Source organism: Crocodylus siamensis, chromosome 2 (assembly GCF_052110815.1).
Source record: "Crocodylus siamensis isolate JL-2025a chromosome 2, ASM5211081v1, whole genome shotgun sequence".
NCBI lineage: Eukaryota > Metazoa > Chordata > Crocodylia > Crocodylidae > Crocodylus > Crocodylus siamensis.
The window spans coordinates 195,122,548-195,142,202 of record NC_143396.1 but is presented as its reverse complement, the minus strand read 5'-3'; the positions used below and the strand labels follow the sequence as shown (position 1 = coordinate 195,142,202).

Genomic DNA, 19,655 nt, shown 5'->3' with positions numbered 1-19,655 from the left:
TGTTTGTTTGACTCTGGTGAGGTATGGAGGACCACCTCATTATCACTGAAAGAATAGAACTGTTTCTTCTCTGATAGAGCTGCCACTTCAGTTAGGGTGTTATAAGATGTTACCTTTACCACTTGTTAAATGCTCTTAAGACACATCTTAAGATGCATTAGGGCAGGAAAAGAGGAGCTAAGTGCCCTCAGAGCATCTCAGTTATACCTCCTTGGGAGATGATTACCTCCAGCTGATGTTAAGCAGCTCAGGTTGCAGTAATATCATTCTGCTCCATGGGGCCAATCCCAGAAATTTGTGGATCCCCAGAAGCCCAGGATGCACCAGTGCAGTAGGGACATGTAGGGGGTGCACATGCACCCCCTGAGAGCTCTGGTGCACTCCCTGACCAGCCACACTCCCCACTTATGCGATGGGCAGGTGGAAATGCAAGTGCCCCTCCCACAAGCGTCGGCCGGGGAGTGGGAGGGCCAGATGTAGCACTGCAGTCACTTCTGGAAGTGCCTGCTGAGTTTTACTGTGAAAGGAGTCCCCCCTCATCCCCCCACCAGTCAGTGAGGGTTGGCTGCGGGGTTGCGGGGTCCCCAGCTTGCTGACTGGTTGCTGGGGGGGGGGGCATGTGCCCCCCCCCGACTAAGGTGGAACCAGAATTAGCATGTGCAAATTGTAATATGTAACAACACCCTTAGTAGCTGTGGTTATAGCTACTAAATAGTCTACTGTAGGAGACAGAAAATAATTATGAATGTGAACTCCACTACGGTATTCTGTAGTATAGCCAACTTCCCAAGAGGCTGATTGCTTATTTTTGGAGGATGTTCCAACTTACAAATTTATATGAAACAAGATACCAGGGAGTATGATATCAAGTGTCTACTTTTATTTAGATTGAGGATAGTGCTGACAGTCATAATCTGCTCTTCCTGGTTTCAACATGGAGGAGGATCCAATTTGCAGAAGACTCATGTAATGTATTTTCTCTTGTTTCTTCATACATCAGTGAGTGAAAGTGGTCTACATATAATTCATGTTCTGACAGTTTCTGTGAAGCCATTATGATGGTTATTATGTGTCAGAGAAAAAAAAAGCCTGAATGCTCTTGGCCCCATCCTCAGGATACTTGGTTCACCTTGAAGACTAGAGAGTGACACTACATTACTTTTCCAGGTTGTCCCCCAATTCTGGAATAAAACTCCACAGGCCAATACTATACCTATTTTCCTATTATTTTGGGGACATGAAAAAAGACAGTAAACCACAAAGCCATCTTCAGGAGCCGAGGACTATCATCCACTGGGGCAGCTCTCCCCAGCTTTTCTCGGCTCCACTCTTCTGCTCGTCCCTTGCTGGTCTGGTCTCCTGGCCAAACATACTGTTCTTTTATAGCTATCTGGGGCTCCGCCCTGGATTGCAAAACATCCAGTCAGAGCAAGGGGTGGTGAAAACTTCACTGGGACCTCTCCTCCTGGGAGCTCTGATCCCGGATCATAAATGCACTAATCAGTAGAAGGGGGAGGCACGCTCTCCTGGTTGGTGGAAGAAATTCCACTAATGGCTCAGCATCCTGTTCGAGCTGGCAAGCTGCATGCAAGCTGTGCTGCAGCCAGTGCACCCGCTACACTTGAAATAGGGTTTTCTTTTTCTTTTTAAATACTTTAATTTACATTATTTCAGTTTGTTGGATTTCAGAGTTTTTCTTTTGGGGGAAGAGGAAGTTCTTCTTGAAGACAGGTACATGGCCATTATGACCTCGCAGATTTGAAGAAAAAGATGTTCCAGGCACTGGACATGTCCTCTTATATTTTAACCCATCACAGTATTGCTGTTTTTCAGAATTATACACATCTTGGCATTTTTTGTAAACAGATACCTCTATAGTTTCCTTTCTCACCCATACAAATTAATCCTTTGCCCTCCCTCCAGCATGCATGTAAGCATGTGAGTCTTGATTTAGTACATCATATATTACACTCAGCCCTGGGAGCAGGGAAAATATATTACACTCAGCCCTGGGAGCAGGGAAAGCCTGCTCGGGCCCCACACAGTGCACACCCCAGTGCACAGAGCCTCGGCCCTGGGAGTGGTGAAAGACTGCTCATCAAGCCTCATCAAGCTAAGGTGCTCTTGGAGAATCACCAGTCCCTTTCCTCCTACAGGGACACTGGACCTGGGGCCAGAAAAGACAGAAGGCAAGGCCTTGGACCCCAGCCTACAAAGAAGGAACCCCCTGCAGCATGCCAGAGCAGCAGCCTGGTCCACATGGGGTGGTCCACATCTCCACTCAGGACAACTGTGAATTCAGGAAATAGGGGCTTCTCAGGGGAAGAGATGGAGAAAAGGAACCCCCCCTCCCCCCCCAGCTCCCTCCTTTCAGAGAACTGGATGAGAGTGTACCCTGCCAAATGGGGAACTGCACTTAATATTTTGTAAACTGGTTGTACTGTGTGAGTTGTTATATTTTAGCTGCTAAATAATTTTAAGGTTATTTTCTTTTGGAGTTTATTTTTCTTGTTGTTTAATTTGTTGAGTATTATTTTGGGAATCTGGTACTTACCTGCTGGAGGCCTGCATGGGATCGCCCTGTGGGCCTAGTGGCTTACCTTAAGGATCTCAGGGTCCTGGGTAAGGGGGCTGCTCTCAAAGAATACCCTATGCAACCCCTTCCTGAATATAGTTATAAGTATGTGTATGTATAAGAGTGTATAGTGATTAATTTTCTCTAATATTATTTATTGCTTTGGGATACACACACACACACAGACACACACACATAAATCATTATATGTTAAATAAATTCTGTATATAATTAAGAACCTTCTGTGTGGTGTGGTGTGGTGCTATACAGAATAGAGGGATCTGTACCTGAGTCACAGCATTCCTCTCACAGCACTGTTGCCTGCCCACCTATCCCATCCAATTGAGGACAGGGCACACCCTTGGCTGTGTCTAGGCTACACAAGTAAAGATGTTTACCCTGAAGATAGAGAGACAATCAAATCCACAGTGTGCTTCATTATGGCTGAAGATTTGATGTCCAAACACTCTCAGATTTTATGGTAATAGACAGCAGTATAAAACCCAATAGACAAGACAGACAAAGTTCTTCTGTGCCCATCTATCATCTTCTGTTCTGGTATGAACATATGTGTAAATAAATAAATACAAAAGTACAAAAACGGTTTTAAACTGTGTTACAGTAACCACTGTGATTTTTCAAAACTACCAGTACAGATATTGTGGACCAGATATTCACCGGGTACATTCACCATAGTCTCACTGACTGCAATAGTTTACACTAGCTGGGACTCTGGCCCATTGTGCTGTTGTTGGTTTTAGGACGGCAGATGTGTGTGTGTGGTGGGGGGGGGTTGGTTTGTTTTTATTTAATATAATTTGGCCTAAAGGCTTTATGTAACTTAGTTCTGAACATCTGGGATTGATTACAGGCTCACAAGCTGGAAAGCATTCATCTGGCTTTTAGAAATAAACACATTCAGCTCAGTGCATACCACAACTTCATTTTTAATGATAGACTGCAGAAGCTTAAACAGCCATTTTAAATCTTTAATTTGCATACCCTCGGTATTTTTAGTCACTTTTTTCACACCATAGTATCAGGCAATAATTAAGTTAATTTTTATTGCTTTTCTTTATTTTTTGTAAAAATTCATGAACAATGGCAAACCTGCAACTAAGATTCTTGTCAGTTTCACTTTTCACAAGTATCGTGGGAGAGGCCCAATATGTAATGCAAGATGCAGCACTGATGCATTACATGGATCGGCGTTTTCAATCTTTAGAGGTATGTGCTATCTTTATAAGTGGATCACAGAAATATTGTATTACTGCAGATGAAATTGAATGTTTTTGTATATGCTAACAGCTTTTAAGTTAGTTATTAGTCAAATAAGGCAGTTTTCTCCTTGTGGAAAACAAAATGAATACATGTAGCTGATAAAACTTACAAATGTAATTATTTTATCATACTATTATCAATCATATGACATAATTTGATAATGTTATATCTTTATTTCATTAAAAAGAGCCAAATTCTTCTACCAGATTGATGCAACCCAATCAATTAAAGTTTTGCACAAAAAAAACCAACCTGTGCAAATATTTAAATTTACAATAAATCCCAGGACAATTACATTTCTTATTGTCATCAGTAGGCTAGGTGCCAATGAATAATGTACACATACAAGATTTAAAAAAACTTTATAAGTTTTTATCTCTAGCTGAATTTAATTTTTTTAAACTTTGAGCATATTTGCACCTTTAAAAGAGATTGAAATAATCCCATGTAGTCTGGGAGATTAGATAAAGATTTTGCTTCCATTTAATTATATAAGAAGCGGCTGCATGTCCCCCTTAAGGGGCAGGTATAGAAAACAGTGAACAAGGAGGTAAGAAAGAGTAGGCAGGAGCTTTGGGGAAATGGATTGGTTGCTAATAGGGAATCTTGGATAGGCAAGGTGGATTGTGTGGAGGACTGGTGTATGTTTTGGGGGTATATCAAGAAGAGGAAAATTTGGGGAAGAAACTATCTTTCTTCAGTATTCTTCAGTATATGCAGTAAAACTGAAATGAATACTGACTATTAAAGAGGAAGACAGAAGCAAACAGGGTACATGGATGAAATCACTTTGTTATGCCTGGAACACTAACCGCATTTAATACACCTGCCAAAGATTTTAATAATAAAACAATAAAATAACAACATAATTAAAAATAAAAAAGGCATAGGAAGTTATGGTTATATGTAAATATGTAACTTAACCCATTGAATAATCAGCATAAAATATCAAATGAGCAGGCCAGACATAAACCTACAAATTATCAACAATAAAGTGGAACACACAGGCATTATCCCCATTGTAAGGCTATTTATTCCTCAGTCACAGAACAGCTCAAAATGGAAAGCTTGAAATCCAGGTTGGGTTCTACAGTTGAAAACCCAATATATTAACTGATTAGGCTCCCACACTTAGGTGTCTTCCCTTGGAAGCTTGTACTTGTTTATCAACTTTAACATACATAGGAGGTAGCACATCATAAAATTAAGGCTATAACATTAGCCTAGGGCTCAGGAAACCAGTATTATGTTCCCAGCTTTGCTACTAGTGCTGTAACCCTTCAGACAAATCATTTTGCATCCACACCTCAGTTTCTCCATCTAAAATAACAATATTTTGTACTTTGAGAGCTACAGATAAGAACTGTCTACTTAAATCTCTTCCTCTTTCATCACTTACTCTGTTAGGAAGTTTGACCCAACTAAAGAACTCTACAATTTTCATAGTGATTGCCATTTGGGGGGAGTCTCAGTTTTGGATGCCCAATCTGAAACACAGAATCATAGAAAACTAGGGCTAGAAGGGGCCTCAAGATGTCATTTAGTCCAATCCTCTGCTCAAGGCAGATGGTCCTTATCCAAACCATCCTAAATCAGTCCTTGTTTAACCTATTCCTACAACTGTACAAACAAACCCGTTCAACAATTGCACAACGCATATCACTTTAAAATATGAAGAACACTCTCACTTGCCACAGGTAAAACAGGGGAATGAGGGTACTGTAAATGGCTACTGTTGCAAGGGCTGTGAAAAATACCCTTGAGACATTCAAGGTTCCCCTTCTCCCCCTCCCTGCCACTACAGAAAAAGGCAAAAAACCCCACAGTCCATGCCCACCTTCAAATCCTGAGTTTTAGAGGGTGACTATTCAGTTCTTCTCGAAAAATTGATATCTCCACTTAGGCACCCAGAATAACTTTTGAAAATGTACAGCAAAGCATACTGGTACCGATGGCTATAGAAACACATGGGTCTTTTGTATATTGACAAAGTATCAACTTGATTGCCCCATTTGTCATGTTTTTACTTCACACTTTTCACATAACCTCCTTCCCAAACATAGCTTTTGGGGGTCAAATTTCAATCTCTCTCTTATATGACAGAAGAGAAGCAGTAGTGTTAGCTCAGATCAGATATCTGCTGGGTTAGCAGAAGATCATTATATAAAATGTTACTGCTTCCTGACTCCAGCAGCTATGCCTGTGTGCACATTCTTATGAGACTGACTCACTAGAGCTCCTAAAGAGGTGATTTTAAGGAGCTTTTGGAAGAAAAATTCATCACTCAACTCCCTGTTCTGAACCCCCAATTACTTCCACAGGTGGAAGCCTAGGAGAATGGCTGTCTGCCTTCATATCAAAGGAAGTGTATATATTTAATAAAAACTATGAATTTTATGGATAGTGAAACATGTCCTCTTCATGCACATAAATGCCAAGAGATAATGAATTAACTTTAAAGGGGGTAGAAGAGACAACTAGACAGAATGTCTAGTATTGCTCTGTTTGTTTGTTAACTAGTCATGATTTGATTTTTTTTTCTGTACAAAATATGCACAGTTGCAGTATAGATATATATGTATTTTGTATTCTAACTCAAGAACAGGCTGGAAAAATGCAACCAAGATATAATGGATTATGTAGAAGAATTTCGGGACTTCTCAAAGAGGATAATATCACGCCTAGAGAGACTGAATGTTTATAAGACTGAGTTTAAAAATGAAGTGGAGCATTTGTTAACAAGAGTTGAAAGAGCTCAAAGGGACATCGACTATTTTGCTTCTGGGAAAGACTCTGATGCATGTGTAGAAGTAGATGAAGACCTAGTAGAACAGCAACAAATTGAAGAAGCAGAAGAAAGAAGGAAAATTAAGCTCCTGCTTAATGCAAGTAAGAACTGATTATTTTTCAAATTTAGATCTATGAGAGCAAATCCTCTAACACATTTACTCTCATACATCATGAAGTATAAGCATATGTTTTTGGTACTTGCAAATGCATAAATATTGGTCTTTCCACATACAAAAGTGCATCAAAAATAGAGAGCAAATGTAATCATCTCATTTATATACAGACTCTGTTAAATGTTAAATTGATTTTTTTGGAAACAATTTTTCTGGACCAGAGGCATTGTGTCTGTTCTTACACAAAGTGCCAGAAAAAACACCAGCCTCTCTCAATTTGTTGCAGCTCTGTCAAGTAATTAAGTATCTTTTATTTTTTTGGACAGAGCCTTGGTCCAAAGGTAATTTTTGAGATAATACAATTACTTAATCCACTCATAATTTTTTGTATTTTTTCATATTATCTGTATTTCAGTGTCACTTACTGACTTACACGAATGCAAATTTCAATGGTGAGTTTGAAAATATAACATGTAGAAGTACTAATATGAAGCACATATACATTTTATGTTTTATTTGAAAATTCCTGCCCCCTAAAATGTCATCCTTAAGAAGTATTTTGCTCTTATGAATGTAGTAATGAAGTGTATGCATTGTAGTGATGTATTGGAAATTTTAGGTTGTCTTCTAATTTATTTTATTGCCAATCAGAAACAGCATGAAGTTGAAAAAACAAAACAGATTATTAAAAATAGTAATGAAAATCTTTCCAGAAAGCTACAGGACACATTCTAGGCTGATGTAAATCTTCCTTGCTGCATTGAAGTCAAAGGAATTATATTTAGTTTTAATCAGCTAAGGGTCCCCTCCTTAATCTTCTCCAGCAATCTGTTAGCAAAGGGTTAAAGTAAATCCTAGTGGTAATAAAACTACCATTTGCTCTCTGATTGTTCAGCTTCCTCCTCTGCCATTTTCCACTGCTCTGAATGTCACAGTTTATTTCTTCCTTAGTCTTGGGATGGTCAAATGTTTGGTCATGTTCCCTGAGTCCTGAAAATTTTTTTCTAAGAGTCATGGGAGGAGGAAAGTTTCTCACCCTTAAGCATTCTTGTATGTTTAAAGTTATCCTCAGTGGTAAGTGATTTACACAAGCTAATTGCATTTTTGTAGGGCATTGCAATCAAAAAACTGTAGAAAAGAAGGGCTGGAAGTGACCTAGGAGGTCACTGAGCTCAACCCTGTGTTCAAGGCAGGATCATCACTATAAACCATCCTATACTAGTGTTTACCTAATCCAGCTGTGCTCAACCCCTGGTCTGCAGACCAGATCCAGACTACAGAGCCATGTTCCCTGGCCTGCAGAAGTCTCTAGGAGTCCAAAACTTTGGTAGCAGAGGGAGTGGTAGCAGTAATTACCACTTCCCTGCTGCCAAATTTCTGGACCTGTGACAGCATGCTGGATCTGTGTGCAGATGTGGCTTTGGGCCTGATCATGGGACACAGGAGCCAGCTGGAGCTGGTGTGGGGCTGAGGGAGGTGGCACAGTGCCCGATCTGGCCAGTGGACTGGCCCCAGCCACTCATCCGGCCTGCGCAAGCAAAAGGTGGAGCTCCGCTGGTCTAACATAGTCTTAAAACTGCAGGAACAACCCTCTTGCACAAGTACCAGGCACAATGCCCCAGAACAGCAAGAATACTATATCTTGCCACAGGTAAGGCAGGGGGATAAGGACACTCTCAATGACCTATTGTTGCAAGGACAGGAAGTCATTTGTTAAAACAGGCTCAAGAGATCCAAGGAAGAGGATCATGTCCCCCTGCTATAGAAGGGAAAGTCCAAGCTAATCTGGCTGTCATATAAAAATCCTTCTTGATCCCAAATGTGTTGATCAGCCTGACCCTAAATGAAGAGGCAAGATCCTCTAGCCAGGAACTTCCACGTATTTTAGCCCCGGTAGAAGCACTGGCACACCACAGTCAAAGTCCTCAGTTTTAGCTATAGCCAACACCCAAGGAAGGGAAAAATAAAAACTTGTATGCATCTATTGGCATGTCCATTATTTATTCCATGATTTAACAGCATAGTCAATGTTTGGAGCCTTGTTCCTCAGGTGCCCAATTCCCTGTAGAATACGCTTTCCACTGCTTGCATAATTCTTAGCTCACATTGGTTTTTAAACACAAAGCTATGAGTTAATTGCTATTTTATTATAATTAGTTACTGAAGGCCAAATATTATGGCAATGGCAAAATGATAAAATGTAGATTTTAAAGCACTTAAAAAAAATCTGTTTAAAAAACAGTGATCCAATGTATAGCAGAACTGCTTCTCTACTATTCTATAGTAGCGTCTTTTGCACAAAATTTTCCAAGATATTTTTGAGGGGTACACTGTAAGTCCCATATTGTTCCCACTTTTGATGTGACTGTGATTCATTGATTGTAGGGGTGCACCAACAGCCGATTTTAAGGAGGCATATTTCATAGATTTCATAGACATCAGGGCTGGAAGGGACCTCGGGAGATCATCGAGTCCAGCCCCCTGCCCAAAGGGCAGGAAGTCAGCTGGGGTCATAGGATCCCAGCAAGATAAGCATCCAATTTACTCTTGAAAGTGTTCAATGTAGGTGCTTGAACCACCTCCGCTGGCAGACTGTTCCAGACCTTGGGGGCTCGGACAGTAAAGAAATTCTTCCTTATGTCCAGCCTGAAACGGTCTTGCAGGAGTTTGTGACCGTTCGACCTCATCATCCCTTGGGGCGCTCTGGTGAACAAACGCTGATATCAATCCAATTTCTGATGTAGCTGTGTGCAGCTGGTAAGTCTGTTGTGCTGGACAGGGGGGGAAGGGGCATGAGTGGGGCAGATCAACACCCCCTGTGGTGAGGGAGGGAGGAGGCGGAGGCAGGTACTACCCAGCCGGGGTGGGACAGGGTGCAGGACACAGCTGCGGCTTGTTGTGGGGGGGACAGCTCCTACTACTGTGTGCACCCCAGGAAGACACAAGGGGATGTGCCCCTCAGATTCGTGTGGGGTGGGGCGGGCAGGCTGAAGCCGGGGCTGCACCAGGCTCTTCTCAGTGGGAGCCGGGCTCATGGTGGAGGCTATGGAGCAGGCTGGAGCCACCCCCAAATTTTTCCATAGCCCCACAAGAGTCCCTCTCCCAGTACCACTGCTGCATGCCCAGTGCAGCCCCAGCTCTTCCCAGCATGTGGGTGGAGACAGAGCATTGAGCCAGGGCTGCACCTGGTGCAGTTGTGGTGCTGGGAGTGGGGCTATGGGGTGGCTACAGTGAAATTTGGGCTGGTTGCAGCCCCCTCCATGGCCCCTTCCCCAAGCCCAGCCCCTGCTGAAAAGAGCCCAGTGCAGCCCTGGCTCCAGCCTGCATCTGCAACCTGTGTAGAACCTGGGGGCACATGTGCGCCCCCCTCCCCCATGCCCTCACTGGGTGTGCACAGCAGCAGGAGCTGCCCCCCTGATGAGCCACAGCTTTGTCCCATGCCCCACCCCACCACAGCTGGGCAGCGCCTGCCCCTACCCACTCCCTCCATCACTGCAGGGTGCTTTAATCTGCCCTTCCCCTTCCACCACACCTGACTTACCAGCTGTACACAGCTCTTCATGCTGCCAGGCTGTGCTCCTCGCTGCCTGCACGCTGTGCTGTGGCTGTGTGCACACAGGGACATTTATCGGCCAAATTATTGCCCTCATCAGACCGATTTCCAATATAGTCAATTTTCTTTATATTGGTACTGATCCAATCTTGAACTGATGTATTGGTGCACCTCTAATTGATTGACATTCATTTCATTAATTGCACAGCAGGCATGCCTGATTTTCCAACCCTTTGCTTATGAATGGATTGTACCGTTCCTTCATATCAAGCATAAAATGCCTTTGGGGGGTCTGACAAGCTCTAAATATAGCTAGGTCCTGATCATCTCCAAACCTTAGTGTTAACTAAAGTCCCTAAAGTGTTTGGGTAAGGGGCATCAGTATCTATGAGTGCAGAAAGTACTGCTTTGGGGAGGGAAATAGAATCTTTCCACTGACTTCAAAAGATTTGGATTGGGCCAAAGAAAGAGACTGTTTTTGACTTTTCCTGTCATTCACTTTCAGAACTTCCTGCCTTAGGGCACTGCTTGCTCTGCTTGGCAAAAAAGACTGCACTTTATTAAAAGACATTCTTTAAGCTTCAAGGAGTATTTCTTCTAATTCTTTGCTTCCCTTGGCACACAAGCAGAGTGTACATTGTAATAAAATGTTTGCTGGAAAGAGATGGGCATTTGATAAAGAACCTAGGTTCTGTACTGGATAGCAAACAGTATCTGCACAAAGGGGACATAAAATGCTGCCAGTTTAGAATTGCCCATTAATTCTGGTGGTCAAATGTTGCACCTATTTTGTACCACTGTAATTAAAATACTGCTTCATCAGCCACATTCCTTGTACTCCTGACATGCCTCTAGCCCAAGGGTTTATGACAGGAATTGTTATGCTGGTCCATCAGGTTACATTTCAGAGATGGAAAGTTCCTGACTGTGATCTGGATACTTTTCAGCACCTCCATGCTGCAGGAGTGATGAAAAGGGCATTCAACATAGTCTAGTGTGGCAGTCCTTATATTATTGCTTCTTTTTAGGATACTGTATTTTTTTATAAGAATATTTGTGTTACTTAAGGAACTATAGGCAGTGACTGAACTCTTCCTTGAGGCAGATAGTATGTGCAGTAAAATTCAAGACGGCAGGCTTTAATCTGCATGTCTTCTATAATTAAAAAGCTTGATTCTTCTCTTATACTAGGAACCTCAATAAAAAGAAGGAAATTACACCTGTGTAAAAGAACCTGGGGTAACTAAGAATAGAATCAAAGGACACGTCTGTTTGGTGCAAGACAACACTAGATAGAAGAGTGCTGCCAGCTCCCATATTGGGTGTAGATGTGTTACTGAGGTGCTGAGCACTAGGATTGTGAGAAGCTTCGGTCCCTGATTCAATTTGGCAGAGCTTCAGCCTGATTTGGTGGCTGAATCTATGAATCCAACTTGAACAGAGGACCCTTTAATCTCTCCTAATTGAATCAGAACCCTCCAAATCAATTTGGAGAGATTTGGAAAGGTTCAGCAATTTGGACATAGACACAGCTATGTTTTTTCTACATACCTTAAGGTAGCAGGTGGCTCATGAATGCTGTGATGCTGGAGCTCATGGAGTGTCCCACAGAAGTGCAGGGGGGCTCCCCAGCACACTTGTCAGCAGACCCAGAAGCGAACCAGAAGTACCTCCAATCCACTTCCAAGTCCACTGCGGAGCATGTTGGGGGGCCCTCCTGTCCCCCCCCGGCTCGGTGACTGGTGCTTCCTGGGTCTGGGGGGGCACCCTTGGTCCTTTCATGGCTGTGCACTCCCTGGCAGACCTGGAAGTAGACCAGAAATACTTCCAGTCCACTTCTGGGGTCACCGCCGAGTACATGGAGGGCCCCCACGCGCTCCTGTGGAACACTCCATCTACCCCAGCATCTCAGTGTTCACAAGCCATGCTGCTACCTCAAGGTATGTAGAAAAAGCATTTAAAGCTATGTCTATGTCCAAATCGCTGATTCTTTCATCAGCATCAAATCTTCAGATTCCGATTCAGCCAAATCAAGTCAGGGACAGTGATGCGAACGAATCAAATCACTGTCCCTGATTTGGGCTGAATCCAAATCTGAACTGAATATCGTCTGCTTCGCACACCCCTATTGAGCACATGCCAGGACAGTCAGCACCTCAGCAAAGCTTACTGGTGCATGTGCAGTATGTTCTCAAGACAGAACATGCTAGTTATATCACATAAAATGTATTTAGCCACAGCCCCTTTGTCATCACCTTTGTTGACATTTCAAACCTACCTTAATTCTGAATGAAAAAAGGACAAAGAAATGCAGAAGGGAGAATCTAGAGGATGCATACATATTCTTATTTTATAATTATTTTGCATTTGGATTTCTTTTGTTACAGGCTGTGACAACATGCTTACAGGTATCAAGTCTCTAAAAATAGTGAAGAAGACTGGAGATGTTCATGGCTCTTGGATGAAAGATCCAGGCAAAAAGCATCCAAAGATTTATTTCTTAAACAGATCCAAGAATAACGTTATTTTGGAATTTGCAAATATTAGGGCATTCATGGAAAGCAGTAACATGCTAGCAGCCCGGAGAGTTGTCCTACCAACTTATTGGCAGGGAACTGGCCATGTCATATATAAAGATTTCCTATTTTATCACAGATATGGTTCCTTAAATGAGATAATTAAATACAACATCCACAAGAGAAATATAACTGACCGAATGCTCCTGCCAGGTGCTGGACAGATGCCAGCTTATCAACTGTTTCCAACCACAAAAATAGATCTTGCTATCGATGAGCAAGGACTATGGGCAATCCATGCAGAACCGGACATTGGTGGAAACCTTGTCATCACTAAAATCAACCATCACACTATGGCTGTGGAATATACTTGGGATACATCATGCAACAGCAAGAATGCTGAAGCTGCTTTTATGGTCTGCAAAACCCTCTATGTTGTGTACAACACTCCCAGTGGAGGCACATCTCGTATAGAATGTGTGTACAATGTCTTGGATGCTTTAAATACTTATGAAGTACCTCTTCTACATTTCCCCAAACGTTATGGCAGTCATTCAGTGATGCATTATAACCCCAGAGAAAAGGAGGTGTTTGCCTGGGGTGATGGATCCCAGATCATCTACAAACTTCAAACAAGTCAAAAAGTTTAAAAAGTGTTGAAAAATTCATCAGATGAACTTAAAGGAAGTACACCAAGTTTTCTTCCTACTTATGTTCAAGGAATTTCCTTATTTTTCTATTTGCTATTAGCTGCAACTGATTAAATAAGCATTAGGTAAAAAAAAGACTAGACTTAGGCGGGGTCTTAACAAGTAATAATGCTTGATCATAACCAACAGATTCTGAATTTGAAAACAGATATACATTTGAAATGTTAAATAAAGTTAAGAATTGTCACACTGGATCAGACTAGTGCTCCATCTGGTCCAGTATCCTATGTTCAGCAGCAAATGGTATTAGATACAATTGTTAGGAACTTCACAGGGTGACACCACAAGATGATTTTCCCTTTTAGAGAAATTTTTCTATACAGCCCTAATAGTAGGCAGTGGTTTGTCACATGAATCAGTAGTTCCCAAATATCTTGTTCAGCCTGACTAAACCATCCCAGTCAAATCTTTGTCTAACTTGCTGTTAAAATCTTACAAGGATGAGGATTACATATCCTCTCTGGATACTCTGTTCCAATGTTTAACTACCCTCATAGTAAGAAAGTTCTCCCTAATATCCAAATAAAAATTCCCTTGCTGCAATTTAAGACTGTTGCTCCTTGCTCTGTCTTCTTTCTAACCTTCCTCAGTCATCTCTTCTCCAGACCAATCTACTTCTTTCAGCCTTTTCTTGTAAGTCATGTTTCCCTGACCTCTATTCTAAACCTAAATATGCATTACATTTTTAAAGAGTCTTTTTTATTAGTTTTAGATTTTCCACCTTTCAGTTTTATTGAATGAAAAATCATTTATGGGTTATGACATAGGACAAGTGTAAGTTCTCATTCAATCTTCTCCATCAAGATCAAGACAAAAGTCCTCTTGAACCTAGCAGCCAATTGAGCTATCATGGTTAAAGCAAATTAGTTTCTTAGCCAGTGGCATACAAAGGAGTCATGAGACTAGTATCATATCCGGCTACCTTTGACTCACCAATTTGAATGAGCACTTACAACAGCTGTGTCTAGTAGGGTCAGTCTGAGAAACAAATTTGATGGCAAAGCTTGAATGCATGCCAGAGTGGCATATTTTAACTTCTCTGCCACTACTTCCTGGGTTTTTCTAGGTCACTTATTTTTGGTATGGTTTTAGCATCTTCTCTTGTCAGTTTACTTTGTAAAACTCCAATTTTTCAGTCTCACTTAAAGAGACATTCTTCATACTTGCAAACATTCTTCCTACTTACTTTTGAATCCTTCCTTTAATTCTGCCATATCTTTTCAGACACAAGATGACCAATATGTACATGGTACTCTAGGTGAGGGTACCATTAAAACATTATGAACTATTGATACATTTCAAAGGCACAAGTGTCTTTGTTTTCAAAATTAAAAAAAAAAAAAGAATAGCTCTGGATTTGTGACATATAAGTAACAGCTTCAGGTTTTGGTATCTAAGGAGGGCTGAAATGCATTACACTTTTTAAAAAACTGGTGCTGGAAGTACCATACTGCACTGAGTTCACAGAAAATCACATTTTGTTCTTTACACTGAAAGAGCTGTTGTTCCCTTCTATAAATAGCCTCAACAGAACAGCCAAACATCAGGGAATGATTTAAAAAAAATCCAGAATATAGCCAGGAAAACAGAGACTAGATCGATGCTAGTATGTTTTAGTAAAGGGAACTACATAATCATAAATAGCCTAATAAAAGACAATACTAAACTTGCATATAGTTAAGTGGAGAAAGCAGGAAGTGTGAAAATTTAAAAGAAACAAAAAGTGAACCCTTACAAACTTCAAAGAAGATTCAGGTTTGGTTCACTTCTGGAGAAAAGTTTCAAGGCTATTTTTATTTTTAGGAAGAACATGTGCACTAACAAACCCATTTCGAGAAGTGGAGCCCCTGAGTGCTAATCCTAAATCTGCTATTGATTTGTTGACAATCACTTGACAAGTCACTTAACTTTTCAGAGCTTCAATTCCCACCCCCATCTATAAAAAAAAAATGACCAACAGTCCATCACAAAGCTCACTGAAGTCCATGCTAAGAGTCACAAGGCTTTCAGTGGCCCTCAGATAAGACTTCTACTGTGTAGCCAAATTCTTCCTCTCCCTTGAACTAGTTTTGTCTCAGACTCACAGCAGCTGAGGCAAAAACCAGCTGCTGAGGACCAGGGAGAATTTCTCTCTGCTCCCTGAGGCTGCCTGAGACTCGCAGGGGCTAAAGCAAACAGCTCTGGTGTTCGGGAGGGGAAGAATCCCCCTTAGCTCCCTGGGGCTGCCTGGGCTAGAGGGCTCTGGGCTCATGTGGGGAGAAGCCCCCCACAGTGGGGGCTCCCCAGTGCCCCCATTTTGTGCTGCATGGGCAGGCACCCAGCTGGGAGGACTTCTTCCTCCCTCCCCTGGCAGCAGCTGAAGCAACTAGCAGCTGGGAAAGGGAGAGGGTGGGGATGATTCCCCTCAGCTCCTCAGGGCTGCCTGGGCTGGGGACCTCAGGCTGGGAGAAACCCTTTGAGGGGGAGGCTCCACCAAGGTGAGCCAGCACCAGGATGGGGATCATTAACCCCCTGTGAGGGGAGCGCAGGAGGTTGGAGACTCTTGGCTGCACTGGCAATGGCCAGGCTGGGAGATGTGCTCTAGCATCCCCCTCCTACTGGCCTGGGTCAGTGCAGGCCTTCCCCTGCCTTTCCCAATTGAAAACTTGAATGTCAGTTCAGTTGGTTATTAGGGCTGTGCAAAGCTTCAGTCACTAATTTGATTCAGCGGAGATTCGGCCCGATTTGGTGGCCGAATCTCTGCATCTGAATCAAATCAGGACACTGGACACTGGAAGCCTTGGATTTGATTCAGAGAAATTTGCTGATTTGGCCATAGACACAGCTTCATATGTTTTTGCTACATACCTTGAGGCAGCAGGCATGGCTCGTGAACACTGAGATGATGGCGCAGATGGAGCATCCCACAGGATCATGGGGGGAGGGGCATCCCCAGCGTGCTCATTGGTGGACCCAGAAGTTGACCAGAAGCACTATGGCCGAATTGCTGATTATCGGAATCAGCGTCAAATCTTCAGATTCAGATTCGGCCGAATCAAATCAGGACAGTGATCCAAATCAACTAATCCAATCACTGTCCCCTGAATTGGGCTGAATCTGAATCGAATACAGCCCAGTTTGCACACACCTATTGGTTATGCAGGTTAGAGGAAGCTGCCCAGATTGAACCGGTTCTGCCTCGGGTTTTTTGACTGTCTGTACTTAGCCACATTGGCTTGTTACTACCAGATTGCTGATAAGTACTTGGTTGCTGGTAAAGATATGCTATATTATAATTACCTAAAAATACTTACAAAATCCTGTAAATTGCTATGGCAGGTTCCAGATGCATATTAAGAGTCATACTCTGCTCTGAAGAGCTTAACTTCTATGGAACCATCTGTTCTTTCTCTCCTGAGCGTGTCACCACTAATTTTTTTTCTGAGCAGGTCACCTGCCCCCCACACACAGCTGAGCTGACCCAAATCCCAGATATTGGACCATATTTAAAAAAACAAACAAACACCTGGACAGAAAGCAGAGGATCCAAAAAGAGGACATGTAAGGTTATGCTTTTAAGACCTCATCCTGAAAAATCCTGAGTCTCTGCAGTTTTCTCTATGTTAGCCTAGATCCTGCAAGATTGTAAGAACCATCAATTTCCACTGAAGTCAAAAGGAGTAGAAAACATTGGTATCTCTGAGGATTGGGCCTGAAAATATAACATGAAGAAACAATTCAAAAAGGAAGGCAATTACTGGAGAACTAGGAAGTATTCCAGAAGGTTTCTTTTTTAATTTATTTTTTCACATGAGGGAGCTGAATGGAGAGTAAAGGCACTTGGCAGGGAAGTAGTAGGCAGCATGACAGAAACCTGAGACTTTGAATACAAGATGAAAGGACAGAAAGCTGAGAGGATTAGGATGTGCACGTACAGCAAGAGCAGGAAATTGCATTTAGAATAAACTGAAAGGCCATGAGTAGTGAAGTAGAAACCATAAAGAGAAGGTTATAATAGTTAAAGGCTTTGTCAAGGGTCTTTTGTAACTTAGTTAAGTGACTGCCCAATTTTCCTTGAATTAAATTAATACAATTGTACAATGCTCACCCAGACATCTCACCAAATGTTTTTTTCAGGCTGATTCTAGATCTGGTTTGCTTAGTCTGAGCCCTTGAGCCAGAAGCAGGAATAAGTGGTTGTAATGTATAACAAATACTTGAGAAGTAGCCTGAATTAGCATTTGTAAAGGTGTTAGCAAATGAAATTAAACTGGCAAACAATTAATTTGACTTACAATAGGATTGGAAAGCCTAGTCTGAACAAGGCCAAGATGAGAAGTGACTAAACCATGGTCATGAGCTTTAGCAGCATAGAAAGGGTGGGTTTCTGCATTTATTAAAGAAGAAAGAGCATTCATGCATATAATGTGTATATATATATTTTTTAAAGATTAACAAGGGCTTTAGAAAAATATAAAACAATAACCAAAATGGCTAAGTCTTTTTTGCAGTTAATCTTCACTTGTCTCTTGGGGCTACACAGAAGTATGGAAAATATAATTTATGAAAAAGCCAAATAGTCCTCATGAGTTTACTCTGTTCCAGAAAGAACTTGCCTTAATCTGGCTTGCTCTTTTATTTGAAAAACAAGAAGACCAGGGCCCTGAAAATTCAGAAGTCCCATTTTCAGGCCCCAAGCTAATCTTGAACATCCCATGAAAGAGGGAGAATTAAACAAACAAGGTCTGATTTGTGTCATCATAACTTACAACATTTTTATGCAACAGTTGGCAACTTTTTAAAATGGCAGACCAAAAAACCTGGCTCAGGTTGGAGGCAGGCTGATGCTTGCAATGTAGTACCTAGTCATGGCTCATGTGATGCCCACCAGAGCCATAACAGCCAAACCCCCCAGAGTCATAGGCTGGATCTGTGAACTTGATCTGACCTACAGGTCATACACTGAAGATGCTCAGATGGGATAATGCACTCTCTGTCTAAGCTACTTCCACTTTTGTTAGCGTCAAACCCCTATAATTTTTCAGTACTCTTTACTTTTTACTGAGCACAAGCTTTCACTCTCTTCATAAGTAAGCCATTAACTTTTTTCTAGTAAAGTACAGTATAGGATTCTTATAGGCAAGGAACCATAATGAGATGCAAAAAGCTGTCCTTGAGACAAATAAGCATGAAAATAAGTGGGGGAAAGCAAATGCTGGCATCTTTAGATTGAACATATTTCAAACCACCAGGAAATACTGGGTACAGTGTATCCTAGTAGCAGTTCCTGAAAAAAAGGGAGGCTTTCTGCTGAATTTATTTTCCCCTATTGCATTTTGTGTGGAATGGGAAACATGCCTTCTCTTTACATTTTCTGAAATTAACTTGTTTAACTAAGAATGAACCTTAAATAAAGAGTCTAAACATATGTTTATAAATTCTTATACATTTTAACTTTGAATAATTTAGTCAAAGGAAACAAGAATTCCTCACACCAGTTATACTGTAATTTAGAACCAGGCAATTAAGAACAATTACTTCAAGTCCTACATTTCCATTAAAATTACAGCTGTAGCAAATTAAATCTTACATTGATATATTGTCTCTGTTTATTAATTTTTAAAGATACAAAATATTGTAACATACAATCTAAGAATGCAAGAGTCTGCAATATACCATACATAGCTGAATTAGGTATTTCTCAGTAAAAACTTAAGTATGCAAACCTCCCCTAAATGAAAAGGAAGACACCATGGGCAATTGAGCAATACTAGAGTATACAACAAATATGTGTATATCAAAAACAGATGGCAAGACAGTAAATAAGTAGGATTATTACAATGATATTCATAGGCTGTCTACAACAACAATAATAATAATAATAATAATATAAAAGCACTGCAAAACTGTGTGTTATGTGTTTAATAGGCAGATATCCAAAATATAGTTACAATCTGGGGCAAGAGTGTAACCATATACAAACACATGCATATGTTCCTACACACATAGTTGCACACACACTCACAGAATTATTACTTTCTAGATTTCAGAAGTCATAAGCCTTTCTGTTATCATACTGAAACTCTTCTAGGAGAAGTCTATATCATATTGTGGTTAAATATTTCAGCTCTAAAAATG

At 41.4% G+C, this 19,655-nt stretch overlaps 1 protein-coding gene and 1 long non-coding RNA gene across 3 annotated transcripts in view; one reads left to right on the top strand and one right to left on the bottom strand.

Moving 5' to 3' along the window:
* The window catches only part of LOC149871560 (uncharacterized), a 298,900-nt gene that overhangs the window by 259,619 nt on the left and 19,626 nt on the right, over nucleotides 1-19,655 (bottom strand). The gene's annotated exons all lie outside the window — the stretch shown is intronic.
* On the top strand, nucleotides 3,431-18,945 carry OLFML1 (olfactomedin like 1). Its single transcript, XM_090032745.1, has 3 exons — nucleotides 3,431-3,802; nucleotides 6,457-6,745; nucleotides 12,700-18,945. The coding sequence occupies exons 1-3, from the start codon at nucleotides 3,677-3,679 to the stop codon at nucleotides 13,476-13,478; spliced, it is 1,194 nt and encodes a 397-aa protein (XP_089888871.1). The 5' UTR covers nucleotides 3,431-3,676; the 3' UTR covers nucleotides 13,479-18,945.